The 13,926-nt window shown below is 33.4% G+C and overlaps 2 protein-coding genes and 1 non-coding gene across 3 annotated transcripts; 1 reads left to right on the top strand and 2 right to left on the bottom strand.

Annotated features, from left to right (window-relative positions):
- The first annotated feature begins 381 nt into the window (after nt 1-381).
- Nucleotides 382-2,649, top strand: LOC113770186 (glucose-6-phosphate/phosphate translocator 2, chloroplastic-like). The gene is made up of 5 exons (XM_027314579.1): nt 382-1,010; nt 1,115-1,340; nt 1,443-1,665; nt 1,791-2,004; nt 2,174-2,649. The coding sequence occupies exons 1-5, from the start codon at nt 474-476 to the stop codon at nt 2,183-2,185; spliced, it is 1,212 nt and encodes a 403-aa protein (XP_027170380.1). The 5' UTR covers nt 382-473; the 3' UTR covers nt 2,186-2,649.
- Nucleotides 2,650-3,055: 406 nt separating this feature from the next.
- On the bottom strand, nt 3,056-3,206 carry LOC113772718. Its single transcript, XR_003468675.1, has one exon. It is a non-coding gene; the product is annotated as a U4 spliceosomal RNA (small nuclear RNA).
- A 5,714-nt stretch (nt 3,207-8,920) lies between these two features.
- Nucleotides 8,921-13,926, bottom strand: LOC113771658 (homeobox-leucine zipper protein PROTODERMAL FACTOR 2-like). The gene is made up of 11 exons (XM_027316228.1): nt 13,834-13,926; nt 12,641-12,840; nt 12,225-12,342; nt 11,890-12,078; nt 11,341-11,793; nt 11,147-11,251; nt 10,793-10,996; nt 10,292-10,472; nt 9,865-10,136; nt 9,468-9,557; nt 8,921-9,298 (listed from the first exon to the last, which is right to left on the bottom strand). The coding sequence occupies exons 1-11, from the start codon at nt 13,924-13,926 to the stop codon at nt 8,921-8,923; spliced, it is 2,283 nt and encodes a 760-aa protein (XP_027172029.1).

The raw sequence follows: 13,926 nt of genomic DNA on the forward strand, positions 1-13,926 counted from the left end.
ATCAACAACTACAGTAACTTATTGTTTTTCTTCCCCTCATTGGAACTGCAAATAATAGTATATTACTTTTTCTCCAAACAAGTAAAAAAACTGCAATTGAATAGAGAAGGGGCTTTAAAATGTGTCCAAATTCCAAGTTGCAGTGATGAGGAATATTCCCCAAGTATCTATCCCCGTGAGTTGCGAGTCCAATAGAGGCTACACTTCTGCCTCTTGCCATCCCTTATGGACAAACAACTCAAATCAAAACCACCCTTCACGGTTCAGACCCTTGAAAGGTCAGTCCACCCAATTTTACCATATTGGTCCCCTACTTCAAGAATCACTCTCTCTATATATATGGATATATATGCACTTACCCTGCCAAAGATTTCTTGTTATCAGAGTATCAAAACAAAGATTTTCAGCGCCACTCTTTCATTCATCTCTCTCAGTTAGCTTTTGGCCTAATAGAAAATCAAGAATCTTAGGCCATGGCAATGTCAATTGGACAATCCTATACAGCTTCTACAGCATTTGATCATCCATTACAAAACCAGTTTTCAAGTTCAAAGCCATATTTATCACCATTTTTCTCCAAGCAGATTGCACTCAGAAAATGTGACAAAATTAATCTTTTGTCCAGGAAGCCTCTGTACATTTCTGCAGTGAGTAATTTTGGATACATTGATGAATCGAAGGAAACATCAAAACCCCGCGAATCTTTAGTCCAGTGCAATGCCTACGAAGCTCGTCGATCGCAGCCAATACCGATTAGCATTGAATTTGACGAAGAAGCTCAACAGGCTGCAGCGCAGAAGCTTAAGATTGGCATCTATTTTGCTACATGGTGGAGCCTGAATGTGATTTTCAATATCTACAACAAGAAGGTCCTCAATGCCTTTCCATTTCCTTGGCTCACTTCAACTCTGTCCTTAGCAGCTGGCTCTTTGTTGATGTTAGTTTCATGGGCTACAAGAATTGCTGAAGCACCAAAGACTGATTTTGAGTTCTGGAAAACTCTGTTTCCTGTAAGCAGAATGATAACAGTTTTACATCTTATTATGCATTACCTAATTTGACCTGAATAATTTCATATAATAAACCATTTTTTTCCTTTGTTTTCATCATCCAGGTTGCTGTTGCACATACAATTGGGCATGTTGCAGCAACAGTAAGTATGTCAAAAGTGGCAGTTTCATTCACTCATATCATCAAGAGCGGTGAGCCAGCTTTCAGTGTTTTGGTTTCAAGATTTCTACTAGGAGAAGCTTTTCCTCTGCCAGTATACCTATCACTTCTGCCAATTATCGGAGGTTGTGCACTTTCTGCAGCCACTGAACTCAATTTCAATATGACTGGTAAGTAGTATAACAATTCAGTAGTCTAGCATAAAATGCTTAACTCAGTTCTGCTTTTGGCTCATGACCGTCTGGATCTTGTCTTTGTTGGTGATTTTACAGGTTTTATGGGGGCTATGGTATCAAATTTGGCATTTGTGTTCAGAAACATCTTTTCAAAGAAAGGCATGAATGGGAAATCTGTTGGAGGAATGAACTACTATGCTTGTCTTTCAATGCTATCTCTATTGATTCTGACCCCTTTTGCAATAGCTGTGGAGGGTCCTCAGGTTTGGGCAATTGGATGGCAGAAAGCAGTCTCCCAAATTGGACCTAATTTCATATGGTAATTGCAACAGACAACCTGTTTTGGTCTCTATAAATGCACTTCACATTTAACCAAAAAAAAAAAAAATTATTTCTGCATTCTTTGAAACTATTCTAACACATGGATCTGAATCTTTGTTTTAGGTGGGTAGTAGCTCAGAGTGTCTTCTACCACCTCTACAATCAAGTCTCTTACATGTCCTTAAACGAGATCTCTCCGCTAACATTTAGTATTGGGAACACCATGAAGAGGATATCAGTTATAGTCTCTTCAATTATCATCTTCCATACACCTGTTCAACCAGTTAATGCCCTTGGTGCAGCCATTGCAATTCTTGGAACATTCCTCTACTCACAGGTATTAGCCTTTCATTTTACTTTCTAAAATGATGCCACATTACTCTGAGAAGTTATCCCTATTCTGGCAGATACTAATCACTATTCTGGCAGATACTAATCATACTTTTCAGTTACATTCAGATTTTCTTCTATAAAGACTAAGGAGGTAACATAACCTATTTATGCAGGCAAAGCAATAAGTTATTAGACAGATGAGATGTTGGCACAAGCGTGAAGGCACTTGAGGAAGAATCAGATTTGGACCAACAATGAAACCTGACAGTGCAAGAGGGAAATGATCAGTTTAGGAGAGTAACCATGTTGAAGGCCAAGGAATAATCTCTGGATCTCTGATCCACTATATTCTCTGCTCTTGGGACAAAATGTGCAATGTTCTTCCAGGATTAATTGCTAGAGGCATTATCTAGTAGGATGCAGAGAGATTGATTAGTTCTGAGCAAAGAAAGAATGCCTGGATTTTTTTTTTTTTTTTTTTCATTTTACTCTTCAGAATCCATTAACAATTTTCTGGAATGTAATATATGTCTCAACCTTAATGTTCATCGTGAAATATTTGTTGTGTAAAAAAAGTTGGTAATTCAGTTTTTGTAGCATTCTCTGCCAGTGATCAATCTTTGGGCTTGATAACTAGCCTTATTTTCTAGCGGAAAGTGACAATCATTTGTCTGCTGGCCATGACAAGTAAAACTCTATTTCTGCAACACTGCTGAGTCTTGGGCCCAATAACTTTTGAGCCTGACCTATTGGTCCAATTTTAAGTTAGGAGTAGTCCACAAAACACTTAAGGGGTTTCCCTGGGTATGGCACAATCTGTTGATAACTTAGTCCAACCTTGAATTTAATAGATTTAAATTTTAACGTGTTCATATATGTTTGATAATAAAAAAATAGAACATTTAAATTAATTAAATAACATTAATTTTCTAGATAAAACTTGCTAACAAAAATAAGTGATAAATTATTTATTTATCACTTAATGTGATATATATTCAAATGTATCCAAATATATCAGTTCCTAATAAGTAGCTTTTTTTTTTTTTTTTTTTTAGGGCTTTACCCCGAAGGGAGCCCTTCCAGAAATTCTCGATGGCCCAGGCCAAACCCAGGCCAAAGAGGGGGTTTGGAAATAGTTTTCAACCAGCAATAGACACGCCTCGGTTAGAACCTCACTAGCTGCGTCATTGCCCCAAGCGCAAGCAATTCAAATCCTACACCACCCAATAACTTTTGAGTCTAGAGGATCCTGTTACCATTTTGATAAATAAGCAAACTATATCATTACTAAACTTCCTAAAAGTCGTCTAGCACCAATTGCTTTACAAATTTGAATGAGAATTTCAAAGAGAATCGATTGAAGATCCCAATTTTCCGAAAATCAGTAATATATTATCAACCAATTGATATTTCCATACTTTTACATTTCTTTTGTTTTGATAAAATTTCCCTACTTGTACATGAGGTATGATAATTTCACCCCATTGAAGTGAAAGAGATGAAACTCAATTATTGCACAAAAATATATACCCATAAGGCAGCATTTTGTAGAATTTCTTTGCTATCTGTGTATATTTGATGATGTAACTTCTGTCATTAGTGCAGATTTTTTTTAATGAAATTATGATGTATTATATAAAAAAAGGAGTTAGCATTTTGTAGAATTTTCTAATTGGAAAGCAAACTTAAATCTTAACTGAAATGATCTTTATCTATGGAAAGGATTAATTGATGGAACCCACCAGACGGGCTTGAAAGCCTATCCAATTAATTTGCTTAAAGTTGAAAATAATCACAATCTACTTATTAATGCTTAAATTGGGAAGGAAAATATGTGAATTAATTGAAGGATTTGTGTTTAATCAGTATGTTATGGCCAGTGGTGTAGACATATTTTTCCATTTGCATCCAGAAACTCAGTTACACAAATTCCAAGTTGAAATCACATTGATCGATGAATCAATATCGAATTGTTTTTGAAAATTACATCCTGGATTTTACGTTACTGAATATTGTTTCAATTAGTAATAAGGCTCAAATCAGGAAAGCAAATATGTGAATTAATTGAAGAAGGATTTCAAAACAGTTGGCAATGTACAGATTGTTAAAGATTTTTCAAATCAAACCGAACACCCAGTGTTAGTTAGCATCCATTGGACAAATCCAAAGAGTTTGACAAAGTACAAATAAGACAGTTGAGATAACATTGATAAATCAATGCCCGATTGTCTTTCATGTATTATGGATTCATCAGTTTTTCAAATACTATAAACACTTTTAAAAAATATTCTAAAAGGTACTCTAAAAAATAGTTTAATTTTTTTTTAATATTTAAAAAATATCTCAAAATATATTTTAAAAACTCGGCTACTCTGAAATATTCCAAAATATACTCTAAAAACTCTGTTGCAATAAAATTTTTTAAAGACACCCCCAAAAACAGCTAATCCAAATGAAGCACATTTACGTTACTGAATATTGTTTGAATCAGCAATTAGGCTATAAATGAGGTGATACGTTTTTTTTGGTGTTTTTTTTTTCAGCCAAGCCATGATAAATTCTCTTTCTCTTGACATAAAGTCTTGGGTGTTTTTAATGAGTGCCAATAGGTACTTGTTGATGTATTTAAATCACGTACAAATTACCATCTAAGTATATAAATTAATAGTAATTATTACCTTAACTTGCATTTATATACTTTTTATATGTAACTCTATTTTTTTTTAAAAATATCAACACTTGAACTCCATCTCAGTCATTAGATAGACCTTCAAAAAAAAAAAATTTTCTCTTGAGAAACCATCAATGATCTTTGACTTTGTGAGCAAAAGAAATATACAAGGATCAGACTCAGAACAAATTGGCGTTGAGCTCTTCCTTTCAAAATTGTGATCTCTACTTAGCCTTAGACATTAAAAAAATTCCGACAATGAGTTGAAATTTTTTTGGATAAAATATGACAATGCATGGAACCACGCATTCGTGAATTTTTTTTTACAAAATAAATGATTATGAAAATATTTAAAGAGAAAAAGGAATTATGGTGGAAATTTACAGTAGCAAAATGCATAATTATATCAATGCGTATAGGCATATTAATAGATAAGATCTGGATTGCATCCATTTGATCTAGATCTAAACCCATAAAATTTAGTTAGACCTAAATCCAGACCTACACCCCTATAGGTTTGAAAAAGTAAGTCCAAATCTAGACACTTATGAATCTAAATATCCAATGCATATTCTTTGTATTTTTTTGAACATACTAAAGTAAAAATATATCAAAAATATATAGTGTTTAAAAATAATCTAAATATCACCCAATTTTTATTTTCAAATAATAAAATTGATATTCAAGATGTTGAATGCAATATTATGAACTGAAAAAAAGAACTATTGTCGACTACTTCTATTTATTTTCAAAATTTTAATTGTGTCGACATCCAATCTTTTTCATTTGTCTGATTTTAATTTTCTCTGTTTCCTAAAAAGGTTTATACCAATTACAATAACAACTAAGATTAGTTTTGAAAAAAAAAAACAATCGTGAAGTCTTATTGTAATTGATCCAATGGCTATAGAATATTAGGTTATTTTATAAATTTACTAGTATAAATACATATATACATACGCACACATATACATACACACACACGCGCGCACATACACACATGCCCATATATATATATATAATTTAATTATATATATATGGGTTTGGATAAGATCTGATATGAGTTTGGATTTAGATATGAATAATAAAAAATCAGACCTATCCAAACCTATGACTCTCTTATAGGATATAGATTTTTTGTAGGTTCTGGTTTTAAGAAATTAAATTCAAATCCTAACCAACTATATTGGGTTGGATTTGGATAAGATTCAACTTATTGACATACCTAAATGGGTATGACCAAAAAGATCATCATTTATTAACCAAAATAATATAAAAAATAGATAAGGTAAAATTAGCCACAAAAGAAATATGAAATTATGACCAAAATCTTTCATGATTTTCAAGAATCGGCAATCTTGTTGTTCATAAGATTTGAAAAGTTCCAACTGCAAATTATTCTATTAAATGTTTGAAGCAAATTCATTGAAATTATCCATGTGATTTGAAGAAGGAAGGATATCGTGATATTATCCTCACATTTTCTAACTGTGTAAAATCGAATATTTCTAACAACTCTAGAAAATCATACCATTTGGCCGTCAGAATTGAAGCGCAAATCATATTCATACTTCTCAATTCTAGTTTCCCATGATTCGACAGAGATAGTATGGAAATAGGTGAAAATACAAAGAATAGCTATCAATCAATAAGAACCGTTAATAGAACTTAGACAGTCATTTTCACATCCTACGAAATGGAGAAACTGCCAAATGTTCCTTCACATCGAATAAAATCTTTGCTAATGATGGATCATGAAATTCCAGCTTATAATGGAGACCCCTCAAATACAAAAAAGTTTGCCATCAAGTGGATGATAGATTCAAGCGAAAAAAATAGTTGCCATAATACCAATCTTGCCAAGTTGTCAAAATGATATGACCTACCTTTTTTTTTTTTTCAATTTACAAATGAAAAGTAATAATCCTAGGAAATGGAGAAACTGCCAAATGTTCCTTCACATCGAATCAAATCTTGCTTATGGTGTATCATGAAATTCGAGCTTATAATAGAGACCCCCCATGTATCAAAGAGTTTGCCATCAAGTGGATGATAGTTTCAAGTGAAAAAATAGTTGCCATAATACCAATCTTGCCAATTTGTGAAAGTGATATGACCTACTTTTTTTTGTGCTTAATTTAAGTTGATTTTATTTTTTCTGGCCCAAAAACTATTCGAGTTTTTTTTTTTTTTTTTGCCTTTCCTTTAAGTTCCATTACTTGGTTAGGAAAGCTTTACAGTATATGTTGAGAATTACAAACACTAAGATTTAAAGGATTTTTTTTTTTTGTACGTAGGAGGTCTTAAATTCAGAATCTTTCATTTACACTCCCCCCTCCGCCCCCCTCCAAAAAACTAAAGGAATGTTCAACATATGGAGAAAGTGCTAAATTGAAATCCTAGGAACTAGAGGTATTAGGTTTAATCCCATTGTCCTCTCATTGCTTCTTAAATCCTATCCCTTTCTTACTAGAAAAAAAAGGCGCCAAAAATTGCTTTCACAGCCCAAAAAAAAAAAATTGTTATCCTAAGGTAGAAAATTCCTGTTTCTTTTTCCTTATATGACGATTTGGAGCCTCAAGCGGCATATAGTTTCACATGATGCTGCAAGTTTGTGAAAGCGATCAGCCTGCACTTGTTTACTTGAAATAAATGGGCTTCATTTTCTTTTTAAACAAAAACCTATTCTGCATTTTTATTTAAGCATTTGCTTTTCAAAAGACTAGCAGATTAAAAGCTTTCATGAGATTAACTTTTGACGTTAAACAACATTTTTCTAATAACCATGTTTTAATTACTCCAAAAAAGTTAAAAACTGAAAAAAAAGAAACATATATCAAAAAGCAAAAAGAGATAAAAAGCAATCCTCATTAATTTCCTTAACTAAACAGAATACAAGAAAGAAAATTTCAGCATAAGATTTATGGAATGGACGATTGTGTCGCAGAAAACATAAGGAGGAATGAATTTAACATGACTGAAGGTGACATGCATGAATCGAGTAGAAATTCTCATTTATTTGCACAAAATTTGTCTTTAATAGCGATCTTGACGAATGCCACTTAATTGTTCTCTAAGATATTTGATGTAACTATTGATTTGATTTTGTCTCTATTTATTTTCTTTGAAGATCTGTTTTGATTTTGGCAGTCAAGCAAACGTTCTGCCACAAGTTTTTTTTAGCAATGAAACTTCCACAGCCTCAGATTTTTTGCCCATCGTTGGGGAATTCTTTGTCCCTTGCGAGAAATAAATTAGTTCTTAATTTTTATCTTTGTTTTTCATGATATAAAGAAATTATTTCTTCAGTACTTAGAATTTGGGAATTGGAATGGTGGCGGTGTCCCAATAATGAACTTTGATGACTTTATGTTTAACTCTATAGAACGAAATTCATTCAATTGCAAGCCAAACAAGTTAGAAGGAAAGCACCCACGATAGGGTCTACGATTATGATTATGATTCTTGAACCATTTTATATCCTGTTTGGCTATCTTAATGAGTGAAAAATTCAAAGCCTTGAAGCCCCATGGGTCCGAGGAAAACCCTTGAATCAAACTCTCCCTCAGGCCCTTAGAGCTTGAAATTGGAAGTTGCATGACTTACTTCTCTCCATTTCTACCACTCAGGACCTTACTTCTAACCTTGCAAGCCTTCCAGCTTTAGTTCTAGTCATCTTGCCATTCTAAGCTTCCAAACTTCACTAGTTTAGCTAAGGACTAAACCAGTCAACATGTAAATTAGGAGAAGAAGCCAGATGTAAGCTTAATCAAACCAAACCAAAGATCTCAAACACTTTCAAGTCAAACCAAAAGTTTTATATGTCAACATAGAGCCATAAAGGAGCATTATGGTCTTAGATTTAAGATCAAGTTACCCTATCCAAGTCTTAATCAAAAGCAAACATGAAATAAGATAAAAGTTGCAGAGATCAGCATGGATGACTCCATTACTCATCTCTAGTTACAAGCACAAGTTTCAGAAACAAGCAACAATGGTAATACAAAGTCATAAGTTACAGAACAGTTGTTGGAGAAGTCAATGCCCGAACCTCTCCACCTTCACACCTTTGCCAAATTTTGTGAACACAAAATTAATGTTAGAGTGCGCTCTTGACTTTTCCTGGCCTTGTCCTACTATTGACCTACAAGAACAAACAATAAATGTCACAATTTATACAAAAATTATTCTCATAAGAAGCAAAAGCTTGCATAAGTTATGTGTTCTACCTTGCTATTCCACAGTAAAATTAGGCACCACGGAGAGCCAAAGCAGCTCTTATCTTGTGAGATGTATACTCAATGAGATTGCTGATGCTGGGAATTGATGTTGCAGGAATGTTTGCATTTGGGACGGGATTAACCAAAATCTGAAAAGCAATAGTGAGGAGAGATCCAGCATCTCGAGCAGCTCCAGAAATGGCATCAACATGAATTGATTTAGGTGTAGGTCCACTGGGATATATGGTGAATCCAGAAGGAAGAAGTGTTACATGATCGGAGCTTGCACCATCTAATAACATATCCACTGTGCCATTGTCAATAGGGGCATAGACAATATAAGATCCTGTTTGATGAGTACCACATTCTTGTAACATCAGCAAGCTGCCAAGGTTTGAATTTGTACCCTGTAAAATTGGAAAATTTATTTTAACATGTTTTCAAATTTTTTTTTTTTGGTCATGTATGTTCAATTGAGTTTAATAAGACTGTCTTAGTTTGAATAAATAAAAGGCAAAAGCAGTACAACTAGTTTGAATAAGAATTTGATAGATAATTTTAAGTAATCAGACTCACCCGTAACAAGGAGATACAATTGCCAACTTCGTTACCATTAGAGATGTGCAGGATTTCTATAATATCTTCGCAATTAAAGAGGATATCCCACTGTAATTAACAAATAATAGAGATAAGAATGATTTATTAACAACAAAAATGAAAAATGGGTTTTTTGCAAGGCAAACATCAAGTGGGTTTTTTGCTGTTAAGAAATGGTAAGAAATTGTACAAGGTTTTTGAAAAAGAATCCAAAGAAGATGAAATATGTAAGTCAAAACTTATGTGTGCTCAAAATTGAGTGTGTTCTTCAATGCCAAAGAGAATGTTCAAAAACATTAAAGGCTTCCACCAATGAACAAATACCACAACTTATTTCAATCCAGTTGATATAAAGAATTAGAATTTCTTTTAATACCTGAGTTCGGGTACTCTCGTCACGTAAGAAATCGAACACAAATTTGTGAGAAACTGGAAGCCAGAAAGAAGTTGTAGCACTTAACACAACACCAGAAGGCTCCCCCAGATCATTTTCTCTCCTCTTTGTCATAATTCTTATCTGGTCATTTCCACTTTCAGATAAATTCAGCCATGCATGTGCAGTCGAAGAAGTTACTCCAGCACAAAATCGGAGCACCATTCTTTCAGATAGTCTCAGGATGTTCTTTCTTCCCTCTGGACTTATTAGCACTATGCAATAAAAGTAGTAATTTAAGGTTAAATTGCTATGTTGAGTAATTGTAAAAAAAAAAAAAAAAAAACATGTTTGATCCAATTAAGCAGAATTGTTCATGGCTTTAATTTGTGAAAATGGTTTTCAAGTAGAGAATAGAGATCATAATTACCAGTATCATTGATGTCATTAGGAGAGAAATTTGTCACCAGTGCACTTGCAAGACGTTCACATTGTCTAGCTAAGACTGAAACCCAACGTTGAGCTCCAAATGCAAGACCTGATTCCACAAAGGGCTTTCCTAAATAATGAACACCTTCATCTTGAACATGTACATGTTCAACCCATGTGATCTATCAAAAAAACATGAAAACTATTAACTTACAAACTTATATGAGTATTGCATTTGGTTTCTAAGGTGCTTAAGTGAAGCTGTGGATTGCATATTCACCAATTGCCCTATTTCACCTTTGTGATACTAGGAAATGTCAATGAAATTCCTATTTCACTAAAATCACCAAGTATCACAAGGTGACATGCATAGTGTAATTGGAAAATCAGATAATCCTTTAGTTGGCCTGTGGCCCAAAATTTACATAAAAATTTACCGTAATTTTAAACTCTAAAATACTAATTAGAGCATCTCAAGTAGATAAAGTTTTTTGGTCATCACCTTTGAGCAGCTATTTGGCATTTCTTGGATTATACATCCTGATGGCCTTCTTCTGCATTTGACTAATGGATCTAAACAAAGTAAATTGTCAAACGAAACATCAACGATCCCCCATGTACCTTCACCTAATTGTTTACAGTATCTCAAGAAAATGCTCTCCCTCGTTGGAACCGTTGGTGTGAGGATTTGATACTCAGCAGTCATCTGTAAATTCAATTGTTAAAAAGATATATTAAGTAATTTGAAGGACAATAAGAGAACTATTATGCATTAATCTTACCGATAAATTTTCATATTTGGTAGAATGATTGACTAAATTAGGAACAAAGGAAACAAGAGAGAATTCTGTCATACCATTTGCAGGGTTCCATCGAAATTTCCAGGCTCAGGCCCTGCTGATAAAACCTCTATGACTAAAGCCCTTGAAATTATGCTTGCAAATACAGCTAGCCATTTATTCTGTCAATCAAACCAAAAAAATTAATGAGTTTTAATGGCATTGTTTATGCAGTTGAACTCAAATTATCAAAAGCACTAATGATATCTACCATATCCATAAAAACTTCAACAAGATTCATATGATTCATCAAAACCACATCGCTTCCTTTTGATGCTTCAACTTTGAATCCAACTGGTTTCAGACCGATCGCTGTAGGGAACAAGTTGTAGTACGCATCTTCATTCAGGGAATAGCTCCTATTATCGGCGGTCGAAACCCACAATGGAAATTCGATTTCGGCCATTCTTATGAGCTCCTCCATTGCAGAAATCACAACTTCAATTGCTTTAGGTTTATCAATACCAATTGGTCTGGCCAATGACTTGAATAAGGCTTCATCAAGAGCGAATTCCTGAGTAATATCTTGTTGCCCTCCTCTGAGTGATGCTACCCATTGAGGCTCAGTGGAGCTGCTAGGAATAGCTGATGACAAAGCAGAAGTATTGTCGGCATAGTGCTTATTGCCGACATATCTTGCAATTAGACCTGTTAGGTTCGCAATCTAAAAAGATGACCAAAAAAAAAGTGTTAACAAGATCATGATAACTTCTTTTCAATAAAAATGGTTTCAAGAAATATGTGAAATTATATATTATACCTTTTCTTTGAGTTTAGAATTCTCTACTCTCAATTGATTGTCATCAAGGGAAACATCAGCTGTTGCTTGAGCATCATCACACGTGAGACAGCAAGCCCTGGAAAGAACTTCTTTGCACTTAACGTTTTCAGCACGAAGCTTATCATTTTCCACTTTAAGACGTGCATTTTCGGCACGCTCAAGATGTGTCTGTAGAAAATTAAGTTAAATTGATAGTCATAGCAAGTAAATGACAAAAAATCACTTACTATAATGTATCTATATTTTTTGGAAATTTTATAAATGTAATCAAGATTTTCAATAGTACGTTTACAAAATCTAGTCAAGTTAATTACCTTCATTTGAGTACGCTTGTTCTGGAACCAAAACTTCACCTGCAATGGCTGCAATCCTAAATCAAGACCAAGTTGTTTCCTTTGTTTGTCATCGGGGTGAGGCCACACCTTGAAGAACCTAAAACATTAAAATTTTTAATACACTAAAAGTTTTTGATTTTGTTACTTGTTCTAGGGCAAATGATATCGCCACAACTGAATTTTTATTTCCATAGCAATTCTTTTAAAATTGACCAAACTATCCTTTTCCAAATCCAAATTGTATTTAAACTTGAGGCTCAATTTTGGTATTTCATTCAATAATAGCTGCGGAAATAAAATTCAAGCTATGACGTAAACACGACCCTTTGTTCTATATTTACTTTGAGCTAAGAATCCTAGCACATTTGATACGTTAAGGGATTTCGAAAGCTTACGATTCCAATTTATGAATTTGATGGTGTGAATGGCGATGGTAACGTCTTCTCTTACGAGTACTGCAGCTTAGACCCTCCACAGGGTTGTCATCTTGTGTCTCACTATCGGATTTGTGTTCAAGTTCCTCGTTTGGAATGTGATCCTCGGAAGCATTTGAAACCATGTATATTGAAGGAGCCTCAACCTCCTTGGGACTAGCCTGAATAAAGTACCCAAAACATCAAAATTATTCATTAAAATTGTAATATTTTTAATGTAGGAAATAATCGACTTCTATAATTATTGAATAAATAAGTAAAATCATAATTGTAAAGCTACTTCTCCAAATATTATGTTGATCCATCATGGGTTGATGTCAATATGTTGAAAGTTTATAGTGTTTAAGTTCGACATGTATAAAATGACACAATAAAAGCTTGTGAATGATTGACTGATCGATGCATTAGTTACAATATTAAATGAGTGACCAAAATTTGTACATTAAAATGGTTTATCTATATTTTGTTATAAATAGATTCGCATTCATTTACAATGTAAGAGAAAAGTAAAATAATTAAAATTGACCAAAAGTTAGCATCATATGTCTCTATCTCACCTTTAGTAAAAGAGGAATGGAGAAAGAAAATCTTTGATACAAACTATGGTCAAAGTAGACCACAACTTTAAGAGATTGTATTAATTAGAAATTTGGACCTACAACTTGTCATTTTCTTCCCCAAAGAGGACCTAGCTTTGGATACACATGTCATCTATGTATGTACTTTTCTCATTGTAAAATTGAATAAACATTAAAATTATCCTTTTCTTATACTTGTAGTTTATTTTTTTCATTTTTTTGAGAAAGAACAATAAATTTTCTAATCTATAATAGAATGTTTTTTATACAAAATGTTCGGTAATACTCCAACATTTTGACTGAATATTCCGAGAGAAGTAATAATGGAGGCGAAAATGTTAACAAAAATTTTTTAGTCATTGTTTGCAATTTAAAAAACAATTGAAAGGCTCAAAATTGACTTTTTTTTTAATAAGGCAACTCAAATAATTACCAAGCATGTAGGAAAGATTTTCGTGCTATTAACTTCCTAAGAAAGGATCTAAAAGAACCACATTTGCTATAACAACAATAACAAAATGAAGATTTTAAAGAATTTTGCAAAGAGTGAAGTTCAAATGAGTTTTCTAGGTTGACCTGTCCAAGCAAAATCGCAGGAGAAGATGCAAATGGTTCCACGTTCTTGGACTCTTCAATTGTCAACGGCCGTTTTCCAATTGTTGAAGGCAT

This window comes from Coffea eugenioides, chromosome 5, assembly GCF_003713205.1.
Source record: "Coffea eugenioides isolate CCC68of chromosome 5, Ceug_1.0, whole genome shotgun sequence".
Taxonomy (NCBI): domain Eukaryota; kingdom Viridiplantae; phylum Streptophyta; class Magnoliopsida; order Gentianales; family Rubiaceae; genus Coffea; species Coffea eugenioides.